Consider the following 23,148-nt stretch of genomic DNA (forward strand, 5'->3'; position numbering starts at 1 on the left):
TTCTCCATTCTTGTGATGCTTTACTAAGAATTATGTCTTCCACTTCCATCCAGGTTAATACGAAGGATGTAAAGTCTCCATTTTTTTTAATGGCTGAATAGTATTCCATGGTATACATATACCACAGCCTGTTAATCCATTCCTGGGTTGGTGGGCATTTAGGCTGTTTCCACATTTTGGCAATTGTAAATTGAGCTGCAATAAACAGTCTAGTACAAGTGTCCTTATGATAAAAGGATTTCTTTCCTTCTGGGTAGATGCCCAGTAATGGAATTGCAGGATCAAATGGGAGGTTTAGCTTGAGTGCTTTGAGGTTTCTCCATACTTCCTTCCAGAAAGGTTGTACTAGTTTGCGGTCCCACCAGCAGTGTAAAAGTGTTCCCTTCTCTCCACATCCACGCCAGCATCTGCAGTTTTGAGATTTTGTGATGTGGGCCATTCTCACTGGGGTTAGATGATATCTCAGGGTTGTTTTGATTTGCATTTCTCTAATATATAGAGATGATGAACATTTTTTCATGTGTTTGTTAGCCATTCATCTGTCATCTTTAGAGAAGGTTCTATTCATGTCTCTTGCCCATTGATATATGGGATTGTTGGCTTTCTTCATGTGGATTAATTTGAGTTCTCTATAGATCCTAGTTATGAAGCTTTTGTCTGATTGAAAATATGCAAATATCCTTTCCCATTGTGTAGGTTGTCTCTTTGCTTTGGTTATTGTCTCCTATTGAAGCTTTTCAGTTTAATGAAGTCCCATTTGTTTATTTTGTTGTTGTTGCAATTGCCATGGCAGTCTTCTTCATGAAGTCTTTCCCCAGGCCAATATCTTCCAGTGTTTTTCCTATGCTTTCTTGGAGGATTTTTATTGTTTTATGCCTTAAATTTAAGTCCTTTATCCATCTTGAATCAATTTTTGTGAGTGGGAAAGGTGTGGGTCCAGTTTCAGTCTTTTACATGTAGACATCTAGTTCTCCCAACACCATTTATTGAACAGGGAGTCTTTCTCCCAAGGAATGTTCTTGTTTGGTTTATCGAAGATTAGGTGGTTGTAAGATGTTAGTTTCATTTCTTGGTTTTCAATTCGATTCCAAGTGTCTATGTCTCTGTTTTTGTGCCAGTACCATGCTATCTTGACCACTACGGCTTTGTACTACAGACTAAAATCTGGTATGCTGATGCCCCCAGCTTTATTTTTATTACTAAGAACTGCCTTAGCTATACAGGGTTTTTTCCAGTTCTATACACAACACAGAATTATTTTTTCCAAATCTTGAAAGTACGATGTTGGTATTTTGATAGGAATGGCATTGAATAGGTAGATTGCTTTGGGAAGTATAGACATTTTAACAATGTTGATTCTTCCCATCCATGAGCATGGAATGTTCTTCCATTTGTTAATATCCTCTGCTATTTCCTTTCTGAGGATTTCATAGTTTTCTTTATAGAGGTCCTTCACCTCCTTTGTTAGGTATATCCCTAGGTATTTCATTTTCTTTGAAACTATGGTGAAGGGAGTTGTGTCCTTAATTAGCTTCTCATCTTGACTGTTATTGGTGTATACAAAGGCTACTGACTTGTGGACATTGATTTTATATCCTGAAACATTACTATATTTTTTGATGACTTACAAGTCTTGTGGTTGAGTCTTTGGGGTTCTCTAAGAATAAGATCATGTCGTCAGCAAAGAGGGAGAGTTTGACCTCCTCTGCTCCCATTTGGATTCCCTTTATTTCCTTGTCTTGCCTAATTGTATTGGCTAGAACTTCCAGCACTATGTTGAATAGTAAAGGTGACAGAGGACAACCTTGTCTGGTTCCAGTTCTAAGAGGAAAAGCTTTCAGTTTTACTCCCTTCAGTAAAATATTGGCTGTGGGTTTGTCATAGATAGCTTCAATCAGTTTTAGAAATGTGCCACCTATTCAGTGTTCTAATTAGAAAAGGATGCTGGATTTTATCAAATGCTTTTTCTGCATCTATTGAGAGGATTATGTGATCTTTATTTTTGCCTCTGTTAATATGGTGGATAACGTTTATGGACTTGCATATGTTAAACCAGCCTTGCATCCCTGGGATAAAGCCTACTTGATCATGATGAATGACTTTTTTGATGATAAGCTGTAATCTATTAGCTAGGATTTTGTTGAGAATTTTTGCATTTATATTCATGAGTGAGATTGGTCTGAAATTCTCCTTTTTGGTGAGGTCTTTTCCTGGTTTTGGTATCAGGGTGATGTTTGCTACATAGAATGTGTTGGGGAAGTTTCCTTCCTCCTCAATTTTTTGGAATAATTTCTGCAGTACAGGAATAAGCTCTTCCTTGAAGGTTTGATAGAATTCTGGAGGGAAGCCATCTGGACCAGGGCATTTTTTGGTTGGAAGATTTTTTATTGTTTCTTTGATCTCAGTGCTTGAAATTGGTCTGTTCAGGAGGTCTATTTCTTCCTGGCTGAGTCTAGGGAGAGGGTGTGATTCCAAATATTGATCCATTTCTTTCACATTGTCAAATTTCTGGGCATAGAGTTTCTGGTAGTATTCAGAGATGATCTCTTGTATCTCTGTGGGATCAGTTGTTATTTCCCCTTTATCATTTCTGATTGAGGTTACTAGAGATTTTACTTTTCTATTCCTCGTTAGTCTGGCCAATGCTTTATCTATTTTATTTATTTTTTCAAAGAACCAACTCCTTGTTTCATTAATTTTCTGAATGATTCTTTTGTTTTCAATTTCATTGATCTCTGATTTGATTTTGGATATTTCTTTTCTTCTACTGAGTTTAGGCTTAGATTGTTCTTCTTTTTCCAATTCCATAAGATCTCTTGTGAGATTGTTGATGTGCTCTCTTTCTGTTTTTCAAATGTAGGCATCTAAAGAGATGAATTTTCCTCTCAAAACTGCTTTTGCAGTATCCCACAGGTTTTGGTAGCTCGTGTCTTCATTGTTGTTATGCTCGAGGAAGTTAATGATTTCCTGTTTTATTTCTTCCTGCACTCATCTGTTATGCAACAGAAGATTGTTTAATTTCCATGCCTTTGGGTGGGGTCGAGCATTTTTGTTAGAGTTGAGTTCCACCTTTAGTGCCTTATGGTCTGAGAAGATACAAGGTAAAATTTCAATTCTTTTGATTCTGTTGATATTTGTTTTGTGTCCCAGGATATGATCAATTTTGGAGAATGTTCCATGGGGTGATGAGAAGAATGTATATTCTTTACCTTTGGGATGGAGTGTTCTATATGCGTCTATCAAGCACAGTTGTTCTAGGGTCTCATTTAAATCTCTTATATCTTTGTTTAATTTCTGTTTAGAGGATCTGTCCAGCTCTGTAAGAGGAGCGTTAAGGTCCCCTGTAATTATGGTATTATCAGATATCATATTGCTCAGACTGAGTAAGGTCTGTTTCAAGAATCTGGGAGCATTTAAATTGGGTGCATAAATATTTAGAATTGAAATGTCTTCTTGTTATATTTTTCCCTTGACCAATATAAAGTGACCATCTTTGTCTTTTTTGACTTTAGTTGCTTTAAATCCACATGTATCTGAAAATAAGATTGCAACTCCTCTTTTCTTCTGAATTCCATTTGCCTGAAAATTGTCTTCCAACCCTTGACTTGGAGCTTTAATTTGTCTTTTGAAGCCAGGTGTGTTTCTTGCAGACAGCAAATGGATGGCTTGTGTTTTTTAATCCAGTCAGCCAATCTATGTCTCTTCAGTGGGGAATTCAAGCCATTAACATTTATTGAGATAATTGTTAAAGTGTGGTAGTATTCTATTCGTCTTATTTGGTGAGAATCCATTGCTTAGTTTTATCTTTTGCATCAGTGTGGAGGTTAGGTTCTGTCCTTTAATTTCTGAGTTCTTACTTTGCTGCTGATCCATTGTGGTGGTCAGTGTGCAGAACAGGTTGAAGTATTTCCTGTAGAGCTGGTCTTGTTGTGGCGAATTTCCTCAATGTTTGTATATCCGTAAATGATTTGATTTCTCCATCAATTTTGAAGCTTAGCTTAGCAGGGTACAGAATTCTGGGCTGGAAATTGTTCTGTTTAAGTAGATTAAAGGTAGATGACCATTGTCTTCTTGCTTGGAAAGTTTCATTAGAGAAGTCTGCCGTCACTCTGATGGATTTGCCCCTGTAGGTCAACTGGCGCTTACTCTTGGCAGCTTGCAGAATCTTTTCTTTTGTCTTGACTTTGGACAGGTTCATCACAATGTGTCTTGGAGAAGCTCGGTTAGAGTTGAGGTGACCTGGGGTCTGATATCCCTCTGAAAGCAGTGTGTCATAATTTTTGGTGATATTTGGGAAATTTTCTTTTATAATATTCTCTAGTATGGCTTCCATTCCTCTGGGGCATTCTTCTTCCCCTTCTGGAATTCCTAAAATTCATATGTTGGAATGCTTCATAAAGTCCCATAATTCTGACAGTGAATGTTCTGCTTTCTCTCTCTTCTTTTCTGCCTCTTTTACTATCTGAGTTATCTCAAGAACTTTGTCTTCTACCTCTGAAATTCTTTCTTCTGCATGGTCTAACCTGTCGCTGATACTTTCCATTGCATCTTTAAGTTCCCTAATTGACTGTTTCAGTTCCTTCAGCTCTGCTATATCCTTTTTATATTCTTCATATCGTTCATCTCTTATTTGATTCCATTTTTGGATTTCCTTTTGGTTATTTTCCACTTTATTAGTAGTTTCCTTCATTGTTTCCATCATTTCTTTCATTGTTTTCAACATGTGTATTCTAAATTCCCTTTCTGTCATTCCTAACATTTCTTTATAGGTGGAATCATCTGCAGTAGCTACCTCATGGTCCCTTGGCGGGGTTGTTCTGGACTGGTTCTTCATGTTGCCTGGAGTTTTCTGCTGATTCTTCCTCATGAGTGATTTCTTTTATCTGTTTCCTTGCCCTAATTTTCCTTTCACTTCCTCTTGCTCTTTAAGTTCTCATGCCTGTGGAAGTTGCGGGCGGGTTTAGAGGAATTGAACACACACGATCACTTGCCATTTTTCCACTGTTTTAGTCCTCCTCTTGGGGTCCAGAAGTCTCTTGCTGACTCCCTATATCCTCACAGGGATGATGATAGGCAGATCCCACCAGCCAGAGATGCCTGGATTCCTATCTTCCCAGACTCACGGTGCCCAGATGCAAGGAAGCTATTACTCGGCTGCCATCTTGCTCTGCCTCCATCTTATTTTTATTTTTAGAGACAGAGTCTCACTCTATTGCCCTGGCTAGAGTGCTGTGGCATCATAGCTCACAGCAACCTCAAACTCTTGGGCTCAAGCCATCCTCTTACCTTAGTTTCCTGAGTAGCTGGGACTACGGCACCCACCACAATGCCTGGCTATTTTTAGAGACAGGGTCTTGCTCTTGCTCAGCCTGGTCTCAAATTCATGAGCTCAAGCAATCCACCCACCTCGGCCTCCCAGAGTGCTAGGATTACAGTCCTGAGCCACTGCACCCACAGCACACTAGTGTGCCGTGGGAGGATCTCTGGTGTGCTGCGAAGATTTTTAAAAGATCATTAATTAAATTATTCTTGAACAAAGTTCAAAGCACAGTAAGTATATTCTTTTTTTAACTCTTTTTTTTTTGATCAACCTAAGTGTGCTGTGGAAGTTTAACTATAGGTTCAGTGGGCTGTGAGGGAAAAAAAAGTTGGAAAAACTCTGGTCTAGCGGAGAACCTAAGATCCAGCTGCACACGACCCACAAAGCAGGAAAGAGAATGGAGGTGGTAGTCTCCTCAGTCCGAGATACCGAAAACAGGCGAAAGACAGAGGGAGAGTCTCAAACGCAGAACGTATTTGCGAAACATGTGCAGGGGAGCTGAGCCACACTCACCCAACACAGCTCCACTCTAGGCACAAAAGTCTCATCATCGTGTTGGGGAAGGTTTGTGAAAACCTTGATAAAGGCCCACATGAGGCCAGGTGTGGGGGCTCATGCCTGTAACCCCAGCATTTGGGGAGGCTGAGGCCCATGGATTGCCTGAGCAAGAGCAAGACCCCATCTCTAAAAATAGCCTGGCATATGTGGACGCCTGTAATACAGTACTCTGGAGACTGAGGCAAGAGGATTGCTTGAATTCAAGAGTTCAAGGTTGCTGTTGCTGATGCCATGGCTCTCTGCTGATGACCACAGAATGAGACTCTGTCTCAAGAAAAAAGAAAACTACATGAGCACCTTCCTCAGGGTACCCCTCACTGCCCTAATCACTCCCGGATGCTCCTTCCCTTGTACCCTACATTCTGAGGGGCAGGAAGATCACTTTGGTATCTCACAGTTCCTTGCTGTCCCTTCCTGGCAATCAATCCTACTCTTCCGATTTCATGCAGAACCCTTCCTGGTCAGGGCTTACCATCTTTGCCCCACAAATCTGCCTTCATTCTTGTTTCTTCTCCCAGTGACACCACCACCCACGCTGGGGGCCTGGGAGAAGATGCCACACTGGTCTAATGCTGTCTGTATCCAGATGGTGACAAAGTCCTTTGAAGTCTTCCCCTACGTCTCTGGAATACTCTCCTTCTCTCTTCCCGACTGTCACAGTCCAGGTCCTGTGGTCACGATTGTTAGGCCAGGATAGGAAGAGCCTCAGAAGATGCTCACCTGTATCAAATTCCATCCAGGCTGAGACTATCTGCTACCTGCTGAGACATTGCTTGACTAGCGTTCCAGACGATGAAATACTTAAAAAATGTCTTTTTAGTCAATATGCCTTAAGGACCCACAATCAATCAGGCCAGTGTTTTTGATTGTCCTATGTCCACAACTAGATCAACCAAGGTGGACAGATGTGCCCAAGAAAACAAAGGGAAAATGCCAGGTTACTGGTAATCCGGAGTTACTACTCAAGTAGCAAACCCTTTATGAAATAAACGTAGATTTAACTGCCATTAAAATTCTCTGGCCTCAACTCATCTAGACAAAAACAAGACTGAATCTTGATAGCAGCTTCTCCTGAACTGGTGCCACAACATGTGATGCAACTGTGCCAGGGTGCTAGAAACGAAATTTTGGCGAGTGATATGCAAAACTTCAAAGCAAGCTTCCTGGACTAGGTCAAAAACCTCAAAATGATGAATGTTAATTCCAAAATGATTTTTTTCTGGGCCAGATCTAAAAGAAAAGAGGTGCAACTGGACATCGCAGACAATGCCCCAAAGATTCTCTGAAGGCAAACTGGGGCAATCAGATGCCACTTTGAGACACAAAAGTCAAAAACAAAATGTGGATTTCAGGACACACAAAGACAGCACACTCAGGCTGCTACTGAAAAGCCAACCCAGGAAAACAGCAATGACCAAGAGAGGTGGATTTCATCAATCTTTGTTTCTAAGTAGTAACTGCAGGATTTGTAGCTCAGAAAAGAATTAGTCTCAAGCTAATTTATCAGTTAATCAAAAGTCCAGATTTCTACAAGAGGGATCAATAAAACAATAATTATTGAGGATTTAAAACTTTTACATTAAAAAGGCAGTACCAAATTAACGCCATCAGACTGTCCTCTGAGGGTGAAATGTTTCATCTATTGACCACAACTAATTAGTTGTGTTTTATTAGCTTTATGCCAAGCAAAAAATGGCTGATCAATTTTTCTTTGAATCAGCTTTGTTAACTTTCTGGCTTTTGTATAAACAAAATCAAGGTGAATGTCACAGACCCAAGTTTCTACCAAAAACTCAACATAATAAACTTTAAATGAAAAAGTTATTTTCTTCTCTGATTTAGAAAACAAAAATTTCAGAAGGATCTTAATACAAAAAGTCAAACTTAGGTATAAAAAAATCAGATTAAAAGAAGTCATCAAAGAACCCCATCCCAGGCCTCAACTCAAAGAAAAAGCAAACCTAACAGACCAAAAAGTCAGGACATCAAGAAAAAAGATCAATTATTAGCCAAATCTTCAAATCCAAAGAAAAAAAAAGAGATTTTTCACCATTCTATCATCCAAATCACTTAAGTGATTTTAAAGTCTGTCTCCTGGAAAAATCCCACATGCCCTGGTTTTGATTACATGTCAAACATTACCAAATAATTACTGCCCCACTTCCATATATATGCCAAAATGTTTTCATGAGATCAATAAAAGATCTCTTACTTGAAATGTAATTACCTTTAATGTAATTCACACTAATTGCATTGGTTCACCAAGATATTTGCTTGGCAACTACAGAGGCTACTGATGGGAATTGCTCTTCTGGAATGAAAAAGATGGCAAGCAGGCATGGTGGGTTTTGGTGGGTTTTTTTAATTTCTTTTTTTTTTTTTTAATTTTTTTCCATTCTTATAGATTTAGAGAATACAAGTGCAATTTTGTTACATGGATATGTCCCATAGCAGTGAAATCTGGTACCTGAATAGTGTACAACATACCCAACAGCTAATTTTTCATCCCTCACTTCCCTCCCACCTCCCACCTTTTGGGAGCCTCCAAAGTCTATTATTCCACTCTGTATGTAACAGGCATGTTGTAACTGATGTACTTCATTTCAACTCCCAGAAAGACAGGAATAGAAGTGGCCACAAAGATTGTGTCTGGAAATGACCTAAGGGTTCTACCTTGCCAACTTGATGCTTCTTGCACCTCTGAAGACTTGACTTCCTTTCTATAGCAAGTCATTCCATATTAGCTGGAAGTGTGGAGCAAAACCTCAGACCGAGAGCACCCAGAGCGAAGGCACTGAACCACGCGCCTGGGCCACCACGTCTTGTGGCGGGCTGTGCTGGGCCGTGAGGACAGCAGCATGTGGTTGCCAGCCCCAGGCCTCCCAGAGAAGGAAAAGGAACTGAAATATTTTTCAAATACCATCTTATACTCTTAACCCTGACCTCGCGTTAATCTCCTTTCACCTTGGGATAGAAGAGGAAGAAAAAGAAATACAACAAGGAAAGACTGAGGAGAAAAGAGAAGATGAGGAGTGAAATACGGAATGCTGGCTGAGGTTCTGGCGTCGACTGACCTGGGTTTGAATCCCAGCTCTTAACAGTGCTGTATGCAACCTTCATGAATTTTTGTTTTCTCATCTATAAAAGGGGGTTAATAAGACACTCCTGGATTGTCATGAAGAATAAGAAAAGTTACACTGTGTCTGCCACCTGTCAGAGGTCAGGCTATCAACCTATAGTAGGTGAAGAGAAGTGAAGGAGAATGAGAGGGGAGCTGAGGCTTGGGGAGAAAAAGTTTCAAGGGTTCAAAGAATAGCCTGAACTTCCTCAGAACAAATGCCTCATTCTTTTTTTTTTTTTTTTTTTTTTTTTGCAGTTTTGGCCGGGGTGAGGCTTGAACCCACCACCTCAGGTATATGGGGCCAGCGCCCTACTCCTTGAGCCACAGGCACTGCCCTAAATGCCTCATTCTTAGTATAATAAACTGAAAATATTTGCTGCTCACCTACTACATAATCAAACCACTGTGTCCCAATTTCAAGGCGCATACAGGCTGGTTCAGACTACAGAAATCTCATGAAACACATAAAAATACAACCTGAATTGCTAAGTAGCCCAAGTGCAGGGTGGAATGCAAGTGCTACCTCAGCTTGGAGATGGGGCCAGTCAAGGCTGACTCCCGGGGGGTTGTTTCAGGGAAGGGGTACTAAAGAGAGGAAGGAATAGGAGAAGAGAAGGCTTGTCAGGCAAGAGAAAGAAAATGCACCACAGCTGGAATTCTGCCCTGAATCACAGGGAAATGAGCAAGACCAGAAGCAGGAGGATGTCAAGACCAGAAGCAGGAGGTTGTCCGCAACAGCCTGGATTGGACAGATGGAAGAGCAAAGCAGCCAAGGGAAGCAGAAACGGGCCGGACGTGAATAGGAAAAATAAGAGAGGTCTACCCCGAATCTCTTTCAGATTTCTCATCCCCATTGAAGACCACATGCATGCCTTTCCACCAGAGGTCCTCACACTTTTTAAACAGGGGACCAGTTCACTGTCCCTCAGACCCTTGGAGGGCCAGACTACAGTTTAAAAAAAACTATGAACAAATTCCTATGCACACTGCACATATCTTATTTTGAAGTAAAAAAACAAAACGGGAACAAATACAATCACACCACCTCATGTGGAGTTTGAGGACCCCTGCTTTCCACCTCCCTGATATTTCTTAGAAGGAAGTGAAATCACGCTTCTATTTCCCTCTTTAGAGGCTGTCATCACTTTTTCAATAATTAGGCTGCACAGAACAAAGTTGACAAATGTGGGCTCAGCTGCACCTATATCCCAACCCTGCCACTTACTAGCCGTGTGACCTCAGGCAAGCAAATTACCTTTCCAGGCCTCAGTTTCCTTATCTGTAGAAGAAGGGGCAATTATACTATGTAAAACCTCTCTTGTAAACTGTTGAGTCAGTATTTTTTAAAAATTCCTTAATTAAGAAGCACCTAAAATACTGGCACATAGGAAAAACTCCACAAAATTGACTACTACTTATTTGTTATTATTATTATCATTGTCTCTATTACCTTTAATCTTTAGATGGAATATAGGTACAGAAAGCTTAAATGATTATTGGACACATTACTAAGGAGAAGATACCAAGGGGAAACCCATCTTAGAATTGAAAGTTCTCCCCAAACTACCACCAACAGGGACAAGTCCAGCACAAGGCCCAGATAATCAGGCATCACCCAGGGTGGCCTGCGCACCTACCTGGCTTGGTGAATGGCCTCCATCCACTCCTTACCGTCCTGCTCCTCCTCACAGCGCAGCTCCAGTGGTTTCTGACCTTCGTGGCCAAAAAGAACAGTAAAGTAATACTGGAAAGAAAAACAAACACAAAAAGTTTAGTTTCATTTTTCAAGCATAACAGGATAATATTTGCCTACAAAGAGTATATCTTTGCAAAATGCATCAGCATTAGGCAAATTATATTTCAAAATGCAGTATCCCTCCTGGTCCAGTTGGCAATGACTTTGCACCTAGAAGATACCACAGACTGAATTTTAACAGCCCTCAGGAAGAGTCAAGCCATAACCTACTGTATGTATCTTCTTATACAAGTACAAAAAAGAGCACTGCACAAATTTGGCTGTGATGACAAAGCAAATATGATATTTTCCAGAAGTTTTCTTTTGGGGGCAGGGGGATGTGATAGAGAGCTACACGAACACAATGGTCTACACCACCGCACCAGCTCATTCTATTATATTTTCTGTCCTGTATCTATTCTCCATTCCAAGAAGCAATATGCCTATAACTATGCAACCAATTACTGCCCTTGGCCTCTCCTGCAACCTTAGCAGATACCACCAACTGCTTACGCATGTTTTCTCAGAGGTAGCCCTGCAAGTCCATTCAACACAGCATTCCAGAGTGCCACTTACAACACATTATACTTGACATGAGAAGGGAAGCCCAATTGCCATGCTGGGGGCTAAGACATAATCAGAATTTCTTTTGGGTACAAGCTTGATAAAAGGAATTCGGCTTAAGCATGGAAAAGACCAAATTTATCAGGAATAAAATAATTTCGCTTATGTGAGCTTTATTCATAATCACCCAAAACTGGATACTGGTAGGACATTCAAACAATGGAATATTACTCAGCAATAGAAAAGAACAAACTCTTTATAAACCAAAAAACCTGGATCCCTGTTAGAAACATCATATTAAATAAAGAAGTCGGTCTTAAGAGGTTGCATACTGTATAATTCCTTTTGTATGACATTCTTGAAATGGTGACAGAGAGCACATCAGTGGTTTCCGGGGCACGGTGGGTGGGGTAGGGGACGTGTGACTATAAAGAGATAACATGAGGGAGTTTGGGCAGCAATGGAATGGCTCCATATCTCGATTTTGGAGGTTGTGCAAATCCAAACATGTTTAAATTCATAAAACTCTGCACCAAAAAAGGTCAATTTTACACTCTTAATATAAATATAAAAGTTTGTAAATGGTCCCCCAAGGTTCTCATGAAGATTCCAGAGCAGAGGTAATCCTACAACTAAGATTCAGACTTCCAGACTCACACTGGGCCACCAGACATTCTATATTGCAGCAAAGATAAACATAAATGGGGAGCTCTGTGACAATCAGCAAAGTCCTTGGGCCACAGTTATAAAACAGAAGTTTGGTTTTAAAATTTTGGGGGATAATCTATGTTTAAATGAGAGTTCTCATATAAAATACACAGAAATACACACATATATTTGATTCAGAGTCTGCTTTGAATTACACAAAATTACAAATGTCTGAGTTAAAGCTGCATTGCACTTTGACAATATTCATGCCAGTAGACCGTGATTACTAGTACAATCTCAGAAATTTTTAAATTCTGGGCAGGGCACAGTGGCTCACACCTGTGATCCTAGCACTCTGGGAGGCCAAGGCAGGTGGATCACAGAACACAGGAATTCAAGACCAGCCTGAACAAGATCGAAAACCCATCTCTACTAAAAATAGAAAAAACCAGCTGGGCGTTGTGGTGGGTGCCTGTATTCCCATCTACTCAAGAGTCTGATAGGAGGATTTCTCAAGCCCAAGAGTTTGAGGTTGCTATGGGCTATGATGCCACAGCACTCTACCCAGGGCAACTGAGTGATATTCTCTCAAAAAAAAAAAAAAAATTTGCTAAGTTCGATTGAATAGATGGAACATCTGAAGATCTACTGTAGTCTCCAGAGTTTTTAAATGCTTTGAAGCAAATTGCTTAGATTCAGAAAAACCAATAGGACTTCTAGAGTAAATCCTCATCTCTATCGCATTTTATTTCCTAGCTCCTTAGTACAGAACTCTCCATTGCTGACCACCTCCCCACATTGACCACCTCCTTAAGTTGACCTAATTTTCATAGACCAGGCAGGCACCAGGTGTATGCATCAGTGTGACAGGCCTGGTTCCTTATGTTGACCACCTTTGTATATTGACCAGTTTGTGACAGTCCCTTGGGTGGTCAACTTACGGAGGTTCCCAACCACTGTGAACCAATCTAGGGCAAAAAAGTTGGCCAAGCTGAGGGAAAATCTCGAACTGCGCCAAACATACATAGGCAAACTTAAGTAGGGGGAAAAGAATGAATGTTTCTCCAGGTGCTAGAAACATAGATGAAAGGGAAGTCAATAGCAAAAAGCAGTGAACTAAGGGATCACATAAAAGACCCCTAGGAGACAGAGAAGGACATAGGGTCTCGGGCCTGTGCAAGGACCCGAGTTGGAGCTAAGATCCACACCCAACACCAGAACCCTGAAAGGTTACCACCTCTGTGTGACACAGACTGGAAAAACTGCCCCAAATCCACCAGACACCAGGATCATTTCCAAAAGTAACCAAAATTCTAATGTAAAAAAATGAAACCATATGATTTTTTTTTAACATGGGTGAATGCCGTTGTATCTCTGAGTAGGAAAAATTATCTAATTAAAAATTCAGAAATATTAAGACTAACAACTTGATTACATAAAAATAAGAAACTTCTGCATGAAACAACTACCGTAAGCCCATAAGCAACGTATCAGGACATGGGACAAACTGGGAACATATATGTAGTTTGAATAAAGTAGATAAGATCCTTAATATATAAATAAAATCACGTGATTTTTCTCCTGAGCCTAGTCATGTGGTAAGTTACATTAATAGATTTCCTAGTATTGACAACCTGCATAGTTGCGTTATTTTATAGTAACTCGATTTTTAACTATATTTTGGTTCTTACAATTTTCCTATAGGCTTAAAATTATTTCTAAAATACAGTTAAAAATTAAATTACTGTAAAAATAATTTTAAGAGAATATACGTAAAAATATAAAAAGAAACTACTGAAAATAAAAAGGATAGAATAGGTATAATAAATAAACACTAACCAAAAGACAAAATCAGACTGTCATGCCAGATGTGTAATTGGTGATGAAGAGGGTCACCGTATGAGTCAAAGAGCCAATTCATTAGAAAGCATAGGAGTTCTAAATCTGCATATGCCTAATAATAGAGTATTACAATACAGAAAGCAAAAAACTGACAGAACAAAATGGAAAAAAAATGAAAAGTGCATCATTATACCATTTTCACATAACTCTCTCAATAATATAGCAAACAAAGAAAAACCACAAAGAATAAGAAGATACTCACATTTTAACTTATGACTATATAGCACCTTATACACAATCTTCACTAATAACAGATATTTCTCAAGTACATGAACACTTATAAAAATTAAACACACAGAGAACACCAGAAAGCAACAGTTAGAGACCCATGTCAGACAGACCATGTTTTCTAACCACAGTGGAATTCAATTAGAAATAAGTTACAAAAGCATAATGTTAAAAGCTCTATCTTTTGGCAGTAAACACACACCTATACACACAACACCCACACCGATTCTAAATAATTCATTGGTTACAAAATAAAGTATAATGAAAAACATCAAAAAGACTTTTTAGGATGAAAATACGACTCATCAAACATGTGGAATGCCAGTAGGTCAGGTCCAAGAATAGTAGATGTTCTTTTTAAAAAAGAAAGAGGAAAAATTAATGAACTAAGTATCCAATTTGGTAAGTCTGCAGAAAAGAGTACATTTAAATACAGCAGGACAGAGACTACTATCTTTAGAAAGGCCTGCTTGCAAGCTTAACCCATGGCTGGCATTTGAAACATGGATTTGGGGAAGTTTCCACTATTCCCTGGTAAGAATGGCTCACTGTGTCTGAACTGCACAAACACTATGGTTTCTGCTGACCACTTGCTTTCCTCCTGGGTATCTGGAATTTGGATGCCTATGTGATCAATCTCCAGTAAAAATCTCTGGGCACTGAGTCTCGCTGAGCTTCCTTGGTGGAAGACAATTTTATAAAATCTGTATTGTCACAACTTGTTGCTGGAAAATTAAATATGTTCTGTGTGATGACAGTGAGAGGAAAACTAGGAAGTTAGTGCCCTAGTTTCCTCTGGACTTTGTCCCCCACGGCCCTTTTCTCTTTGCTGATTTTGCTTTGTATTCCTTAGCTACTATAAATCACAATCACAAATACGACTATATCGAATCTAGTAAGTCATCTCAGCAAATCATCAAACCTGGGAGAGTCTTGTAGCTCACCAGTACAGGAGGTTATTATGGAAGATGTAATTACTAAAACAATAACAGAAGTTAACAAAAATAGAAAGCTAAGGTATAATAGATGATCAACCACAATAACAGAACTTTTATTTATGCCAGCAACTTTGAAAAGAGATGATGTGGGCACTTTCCAAGAAAATTATAGCTTGCCAAAATTAACTCTAAGAGAAATAGAAAACCAAAATAAACCACAAGCCATTAAAAAATTTAAAACCAAGGGAGGCAAGATGGCCAACTGAAGCCAGCTTTCAACAGAGTCTCCTGTCCAGAGGGAGAAATAATGGCCAGAACCAACCCAATGAAGCAGAAGATGGGGAGCTGAGCTGAGAGAGAAGATTGATAGGTTTGCACCACCCCAGCTGAGGCAAGCTGGCACTCCAAGGAAACAAATTTCAGGTACAAAACCCATTCCAAAGAGGAAGGGAATCCTTCCCCTTCCCTCCCCCATGAGAGCTGCTGGAGGCCAGTAGTGAACAGAGGACCTTTTGTTTCACCAAAGGGGAGAGAATAACTGAGGGCCAGGAATCCCTCCATGGAGAGATACCACTGCAAGCCCAGGCAGTCTCTTGCCTGGGACAAAAGTTGATCTAATATTCTCCCTACCTTCCTGAACTCCCAATTCACCCCTTGCCCCTCTCCTGGCGGTCAGCAAGACCATGCCTTGCAGAGTATCTGGTGGATTTTTGCTAGGGCAGGGCATCTCATGGACTGTGGGGCAATTGTGTTGAAATGATAACTTTAATAGAGGTGGGGAGTCACAAGAGGAGAGAGATTTGCCCCATGTTGGAAGGAGCATAGCGTAGGACCCAGGCCACTGACCACCCAGGATCGTGGCCGGCACCCTGTCTACTTCTGCTACCCATGGGGCACCGTCCACCAGGTCCCCAGCTCCCCAACCAGGTCCTGCCACCCAAGCGGCCCACAGCTGGCAGCTCTGCCCTCCGGCTCCCCGCCTGGTTCCTGTGACCGGTGCAACCTGCAGCCAGCGGCCAGCAGTACCCTAGACTGGTGGAACCACCCCTGACAGTGACAGCGCCACCCCTGACAGTGGTGGCGGCCCCAGGGTCCCTCTCACTGAGGTCAAATTTGGGAGAGACACCTCCCCAATTCTGTGGAACATGGAGGAATCCTGACCTGGCCTGCGGGGGTTCCAGAGGCAGAGTGTGGCCAAGGCAGAGGCATGGTCTCTGAGGGAGAGAACCACACTCCTCCACAGTAACCCCTGACTGGGTACAGACACAGGTGGAACACTGCTCAGTTTCCAATGATCACTGGAGGGAATCAGGCCTAAACTCCTCCTGCCTGCAGGTCACACAGTGAGACAGCCCTGGTCGGGGAGGCATTATCTCCTCTTTGACTTGGGTGCAAATACTTGGTGTACTCGAGTGTTAGAGAGAGCTGGGCTGCAGCCCTGTGGAATAACCAGTGACTGGGAGTGACGGCGATGCAAAGTGGGAAAAGAGGCACCAGACCCCGTGGAATAATTCTTTTGCTAGGCTGGCCTTTCTGACTCCACGGTGACTGGAGCGAGTCACACTTGAGCTGCCAGTGGACCCCTGCTGTCCAGTTGCTAGAGACTTTTTGAACTCTCCCACTTGATCTGAATTTGTGCTGACCGGGACAATTGGTTTGGAACTCTTGATCTGGGCCAGTCATCTGCGGTCTCTCCAAGGTAATACCGTGGTTGTGTTGCAGAGGGAGGGTCTGATTCTCCTCTCCCAGTTATTGCCAGTGTGGGGAAGGGTGTCTTAATAGCTTGTATTCCTCCACAGCTGAGATTTTAACCCAAAATCATTGATCCACTAGGACTGGTCAGACTCTAGCTAAACACAACACAGACCCACCTGGTCCCATGATACCAAGTGGGTCCCCAGTGTCTCAGGCTGTAGTACTGAATGGGACCTTGGTAAAGCCATAGGGGAAAAGCCATAGTCACCAGTAAGGGGTTGGGACTACATCTTTAGAAGCCCTCAATTTAATTCCACCTTACCGGCCTCTCTAAACAAATGGTGAAACATAACCATGGGGCAGAATCAGCGGAAAAAACTCGGGCAACATGAATGACCAGAGTAGATCAATTCCCCCAAGGTACAACAAAGGAGACGCAACATGCCTGAGATGTCAGAAATTGAGTTCAGAATTTGGATAGCAAATAAGATTAACAGAATTGAAGTAAAATTGGAATTAGAAGTTCAAGCAATTCAAAAGTTGTCTCAAGAATTCAATGTTCATTGAATGCTAATTGTTCATTAGCAATTCAAAAGTTGTCTCAAGAATTCAATGAATTCAAAGATAAAATCACCAAAGATTTTGTTAAATTGAGGCAAGAATTTGTATCCCTTAAAGACCTGAGAAATACAGTAGCATCCCTCAGTAATAGGATGGAGCAGGCAGAAGAAAGGATCTTAGACATTGAAGACAAAGCTTTTGAATGCTCCCAAACGCTCAAAGACAAAGAGAAATGGAGAGTAAAAATGAATCATTCCCTGAGAGAGTTGTGGGAACACTCCAAAAAAGCAAACATTCACCTTATTGGAATTCCTAAAAGTGATAAGAATGATCTGAAAGGCACAGATGCTCTACTCCAAGAGATTTTAGAGGAAAACTGGCAAACATGGCAAGAGATTCTGAAATTCAGATAGCAGACAGTTTCAGAACTCCAGCGTAACTCAATCCAAAATATGTTTACATGGATGAAGCTGGGACATATTCTTCTTAGTAGGGCAGCACCTGTGGCTCAAAGGAGTAGGGTGCCAGCCCCATATGACGGAGGTGGCGGGTTCAAACCCAGCCCTGGCAAAAAAAAAAACAAAACACTACAAAAAAATATACATATATTCTTCTTAGTAAAGTATCTCAGGAATCGAAAAAAATATCCAATGTACTCAGTACTACTGTGAAACCAATTTACAATCACTCACACAAGCATATGATAAATGAAACACAACTATAGCCCAAGATGAAGAAGGGAAAGGGAGGGAGAGGGGAAGGGAGGGAGTGGGTCTACAGAGGGAGGGTTGGTAGGGGAACCACACCTATGGAGCATATTGCAAGTACAAGTTGGATCTATCAGGTGTAGAACACAAATGTCTTAATACTGTAATTGGGTAAAAGAGGTGAAGGCTATGTTGTTTAGTAGGATGTAAGCACTTCAATTTGTACAAATAATCAACACATAGAATACCATAATGGCATAAATGTATTTATGATCTATGTATAAATGACTTAATAAAAAAATGATGTTAGGATGTTTTCATAAAAATAAAATGTGTGTTTGGTGGGCATGGACCCATTAAAAAAAAAACAAATAAGTAATTAATTTCGCTAAAGTTAATACAAAAGAGAAAATCATGCAAGCAGCCAGATGTAAGAAAATCATAACCGGCCGGGCGTGGTGGCTTACGCCTGTAGTCCCAGCGCTGTGGGAGGCCGAGGCGGGTGGATTGCCTGAGCTCAGAGGTTCAAAACCCATATGAGCAGCAGTCAGCCAGAGTAAGACCCCATCTCTACCAACAACATCAAAAACAGCCAGCACTGCAGGAGAAAGAAGAAAATCAACAAAAAAGGAGTACTTAGAACAAAGAAGAATGAACAAGCACACTGAAATTAAAAATAAAAAAAAAAAGAAAATCATAACCTATAAGGGGAAGAATATTAGAATGACTGCAAATCTTTCTGCTAAAACTTTTCAAGCCAGAAGAGGATGGTCATCAACTTTCAATCTCCTGAAACAAAACAACTTTCAGCCCAGGATTCTGTATCCAGCTAAACTGAATTTCATTTATGATGGAGAAGTCAAATACTTTAATGACATTCACATGTTGAAGAAATTTGCCATAACTAAACCAGCTCTTCAAGATATTCTCAGACTTATCCTCCATAATCACCACCACAATGCTCTACCACCAAAGTAAACTCACTCAGAAATTATTGATCACAACCCAACTTCCACAGTGGCAAAAGGATTAAAAATGTCCACTAGTCCTTCGAAAAACTTGACACCCAAAATACCACCAGGCTTATCAATACTCTCAATTAACATGAATGGCTTAAATTATCCTCTTTTTTTTTTTTTCTTTTTTTTTTTTTTTATTGTTGGGGATTCATTGAGGGTACAATAAGCCAGGTTACACTGATTGCAATTGTTAGGTAAAGTCCCTCTTGCAATCATGTCTTGCCCCCATAAAGTGTGACACACACCAAGGCCCCACCCACCTCCCTCCTTCCCTCTTTCTGTTTCCCCCCCCATAACAATAATTGTCATTAATTGTCCTCATATCAAAATTGAGTACATAGGATTCATGCTTCTCCATTCTTGTGATGCTTTACTAAGAATAATATCTTCCACGTCCATCCAGGTTAATACGAAGGATGTAAAGTCTCCATTTTTTTTAATGGCTGAATAGTATTCCATGGTATACATATACCACAGCTTGTTAATCCATTCCTGCGTTGGTGGGCATTTAGGCTGTTTCCACATTTTGGCGACTGTAAATTGAGCTGCAATAAACAGTCTAGTACAAGTGTCCTTATGATAAAAGGATTTCTTTCCTTCTGGGTAGATGCCCAGTAATGGGATTGCAGGATCAAATGGGAGGTCTAGCTTGAGTGCTTTGAGGATTCTCCATACTTCCTTCCAGAAAGGTTGTACTAGTTTGCAGTCCCACCAGCAGTGTAAAAGTGTTCCCTTCTCTCCACATCCACGCCAGCATCTGCAGTTTTGAGATTTTGTGATGTGGGCCATTCTCACTGGGGTTAGATGATATCTCAGGGTTGTTTTGATTTGCATTTCTCTAATATATAGAGATGATGAACATTTTTTCATGTGTTTGTTTGCCATTCGACAGACCCCATATAGCTAAGGCAGTTCTCTGTAATAAAAATAAAGCTGGGGGCATCAGCATACCAGATTTTAGTCTGTACTACAAAGCCATAGTGCTCAAGACAGCATGGTACTGGCACAAAAACAGAGACATAGACACTTGGAATCGAATGGAAAACCAAGAAATGAAACTAACATCTTACAACCACCTAATCTTTGATAAACCAAACAAGAACATACCTTGGGGGAAAGACTCCCTATTCAATAAATGGTGTTGGGAGAACTGGATGTCTACATGTAAAAGACTGAAACTGGACCCACACCTTTCCCCACTCACAAAAATTGATTCAAGATGGATAAAGGACTTAAACTTAAGGCATGAAACAATAAAAACCCTCCAAGAAAGCATAGGAAAAACACTGGAAGATATTGGCCTGGGGAAAGACTTCATGAAGAAGACTGCCATGGCAATTGCAACAACAACAAAAATAAACAAATGGGACTCCATTAAATTATCCTCTTAAGAGGCACACGTTGGCTGACTGGATATAAAAACTCAGGCGAGATATCTGCTGCATACAAGAATCTCATCTTATCTTAAAGGATGGGCATCTATAATCCAGGCAAATGAAAAACAGAAAAAAAGCAGGAGTTGCAATTTTATTTTCAGATATGTTAGGCTTTAAACCAACAAAAGTAAGGAAAGACAATGATGGTCATTTCATATTTGTTAAGGGAAACACTCAACATGATGAAATATTAATTATTAACATTTATGCACCCAACCAAAATGCTCCTCAATTTATAACCAAGACTGTAACAGACATGAACAATTTGATACCTTCCAGCACCATAATAGTTGGAGATTTTAACACCCCTTTGGCAGTGTTGGATAGATCCTCCAAGAAGAAACTAAGCAATGAAATTTTGGACCTAAACTTCACCATACAACAATTGAATTTAATAGACATCTACAGAACATTTCACCCTAACAAAATTGAATACACATTCATCTCATCAGCCCATGGAACATCCTCCAAAATTGATCACATCTTAGGTCACAAGGCTAACCTCAGAAAATTTGAAAGAATAGAAATTATTCCACGTATTTTCTCAGATTATCATGGAATAAAAGTTGAACTCACCAATAATAGGAATCTGCATACTCATACCAAGACATGGGAACTAAATAACCTCATGCTGAAAGATAGCTGGGTCTAAGATAATATTAAGAGGGAAATTGCCAAGTTTTGGGGACAGAATGATAGCAAATTATCAGAATCTCTGGGATACCGCAAAGGCAGTCCTAGGAGCGAAATTTATAGCACTGCAAGCCTTCCTTAAAAGAACGGAAAGAGAGGAAGTCAACAATTTAAAGGGACATCTCAAGCAACTGGAAAAGGAAGAACACTCCAACCCCAAACCCAGCAGAAGAAAAGAAACAATCAAAATTAGAGCTGAACTGAATGAAATTGAAAACAATAGAATTATTCAAAAGATCAATGAATCCAAAAGTTGGTTTTTTGAAAAGTTTAACAAAATTGGTAAATCCTTGGCTAGCCGAACCAAAAATAGAAAATTTAAATCCCTAATTTTATCAATCAGAAATGACAAAGGCAAAATAAAAACAGACACCTCAGAAATTTAAAAAATTGTTAATGAATACTATAAAAAACTCTTCTCAGAAATACAAAAATCTGAAAGAAACTGACCAATACTTGGAAGCACTCCACCTTCCTAGACTTCCCAGAAAGAATTAGAAATGTTAAACAGACCTATATCAAGTACTGAAATAGCATCAACTATACAAAATCTCCCAAAAAAGAAGAGTCTGGGACCAGACAGCTTCACATCGGAATGCCCATCAACCCATAAATGGATTAATAAATTGTGATATATGTATACCATGGAATATTATTCAGCCTTAAAAAAGATGGAGACTTTACTTCTTTTATGTTTACATGGATGGAGCTGGAACGTACTCTTCTTAATAAAGGGTCTCAAGAATGGAAGAAAAAGTATCCAATGTACTCAGCCCTACTATGAAACCAATTTATAAGCACCCACACTTCCACATGAATGCTATAACCCAACTACAGCCCAAGATGAAGGGGAAAGAGGAGAGGGAGGGGATGGGGGAGGATGAGTAGAGGGAGGGATGTTGGTGGGACCACACCTATGGTGCATTTTACAAGGGTACATGTTAAATCTACTAAGTGTAGAATATAAATGTCTTAACACAATAACTAAGAAAACTATGTTAGCCAGTTTGATGAAAGTATTTCAAATTGTATATAAAACCAGCATTGTACCACACAAATGCATTAATGTACACAGCTATGACTTAATTAAAAAAAAAGAAAAAAAATTTAAACCTAGTTTTTAAACCAGCTTGATTAAAGAAACCCTTTTCAGACAGTTCTACCAAATAGTCAATGAACAGATGTGCCCAGCCTTATACAAACAGAGAGAAGATAAAGAAGGAACACGCTCCAACACATTTTCCAGAGTGTGTGAATCATGGATTCCAAAACTGGGAAAAGACAGTTCAAAAAAGAAAGATCACAAGCCAAGCTCATTCACAAATGTAGATGCAAATATTTTTACCATAAAATTGTCAAATCAAATCCAGCAAATGTATATTTTGAAAGACATCTAAACCAAATCTAGTTAACCCCAAAATGTAAGTACATGGCCAATACAAGGAATGTTAATACTGCAATATTTTCTGCTAACAAATTAAAGAAGAAAAAAATATGAGCATCTCATTAGATGCAGAAAATATATTTGATAAAGTCTTCATAAACAGTGGATTAAAATTCTTTGCAAATTAGAAAGCGAAATCTCTGAAACTGATGAAGGGAAGAAGGGAAAGAGGAGGAGAGGGGAGTAGGGAGTGAGTTGCTGAATGCTGCAAAGAAAATATTAATACAAATAGGTTACCACATAGGTAAAGTAGCTCAGTGGGGGGAGGTCTCCATTTCTAACTAATCTGAGGTGACAAATGACGTTGGAGAATGTTTCCACTCCACAGGCCCCAATGGCAAGTGACAGGAGGAAGTCCATATTTTGTATCTGAGAATCGTATTATCCCAGACGGCCTTCCAATGTAACCAATTATTGGAATGGAACTTTGTGTTTCAGCCTTGGCTGCTGCCTCAAGACAACAAACAGAAATCGATGCCCGCGTGATAAGGGGAAGTACTGCTCCGCCCTGTAGGGCTTGGAAAAGGGGTGGCTAAAAATGGTTTTGATCTCCACTCCTTCAAGGCCACAAAGGGTTAG

At 40.1% G+C, this 23,148-nt stretch overlaps 1 protein-coding gene across 2 annotated transcripts in view; it reads right to left on the reverse strand.

The window, feature by feature from the left end:
- The window catches only part of RASGRF2 (Ras protein specific guanine nucleotide releasing factor 2), a 274,601-nt gene that overhangs the window by 190,967 nt on the left and 60,486 nt on the right, over positions 1–23,148 (reverse strand). For both annotated transcript variants that reach the window (XM_053587375.1, XM_053587384.1), the window contains exon 2: positions 10,637–10,743. In XM_053587375.1, coding sequence (XP_053443350.1) covers positions 10,637–10,743 — 107 coding nt within the window. The remainder of the gene's footprint in view (positions 1–10,636; positions 10,744–23,148) is intronic.

Source organism: Nycticebus coucang, chromosome 1 (assembly GCF_027406575.1).
Source record: "Nycticebus coucang isolate mNycCou1 chromosome 1, mNycCou1.pri, whole genome shotgun sequence".
Classification (NCBI taxonomy): Eukaryota; Metazoa; Chordata; class Mammalia; order Primates; family Lorisidae; genus Nycticebus; species Nycticebus coucang.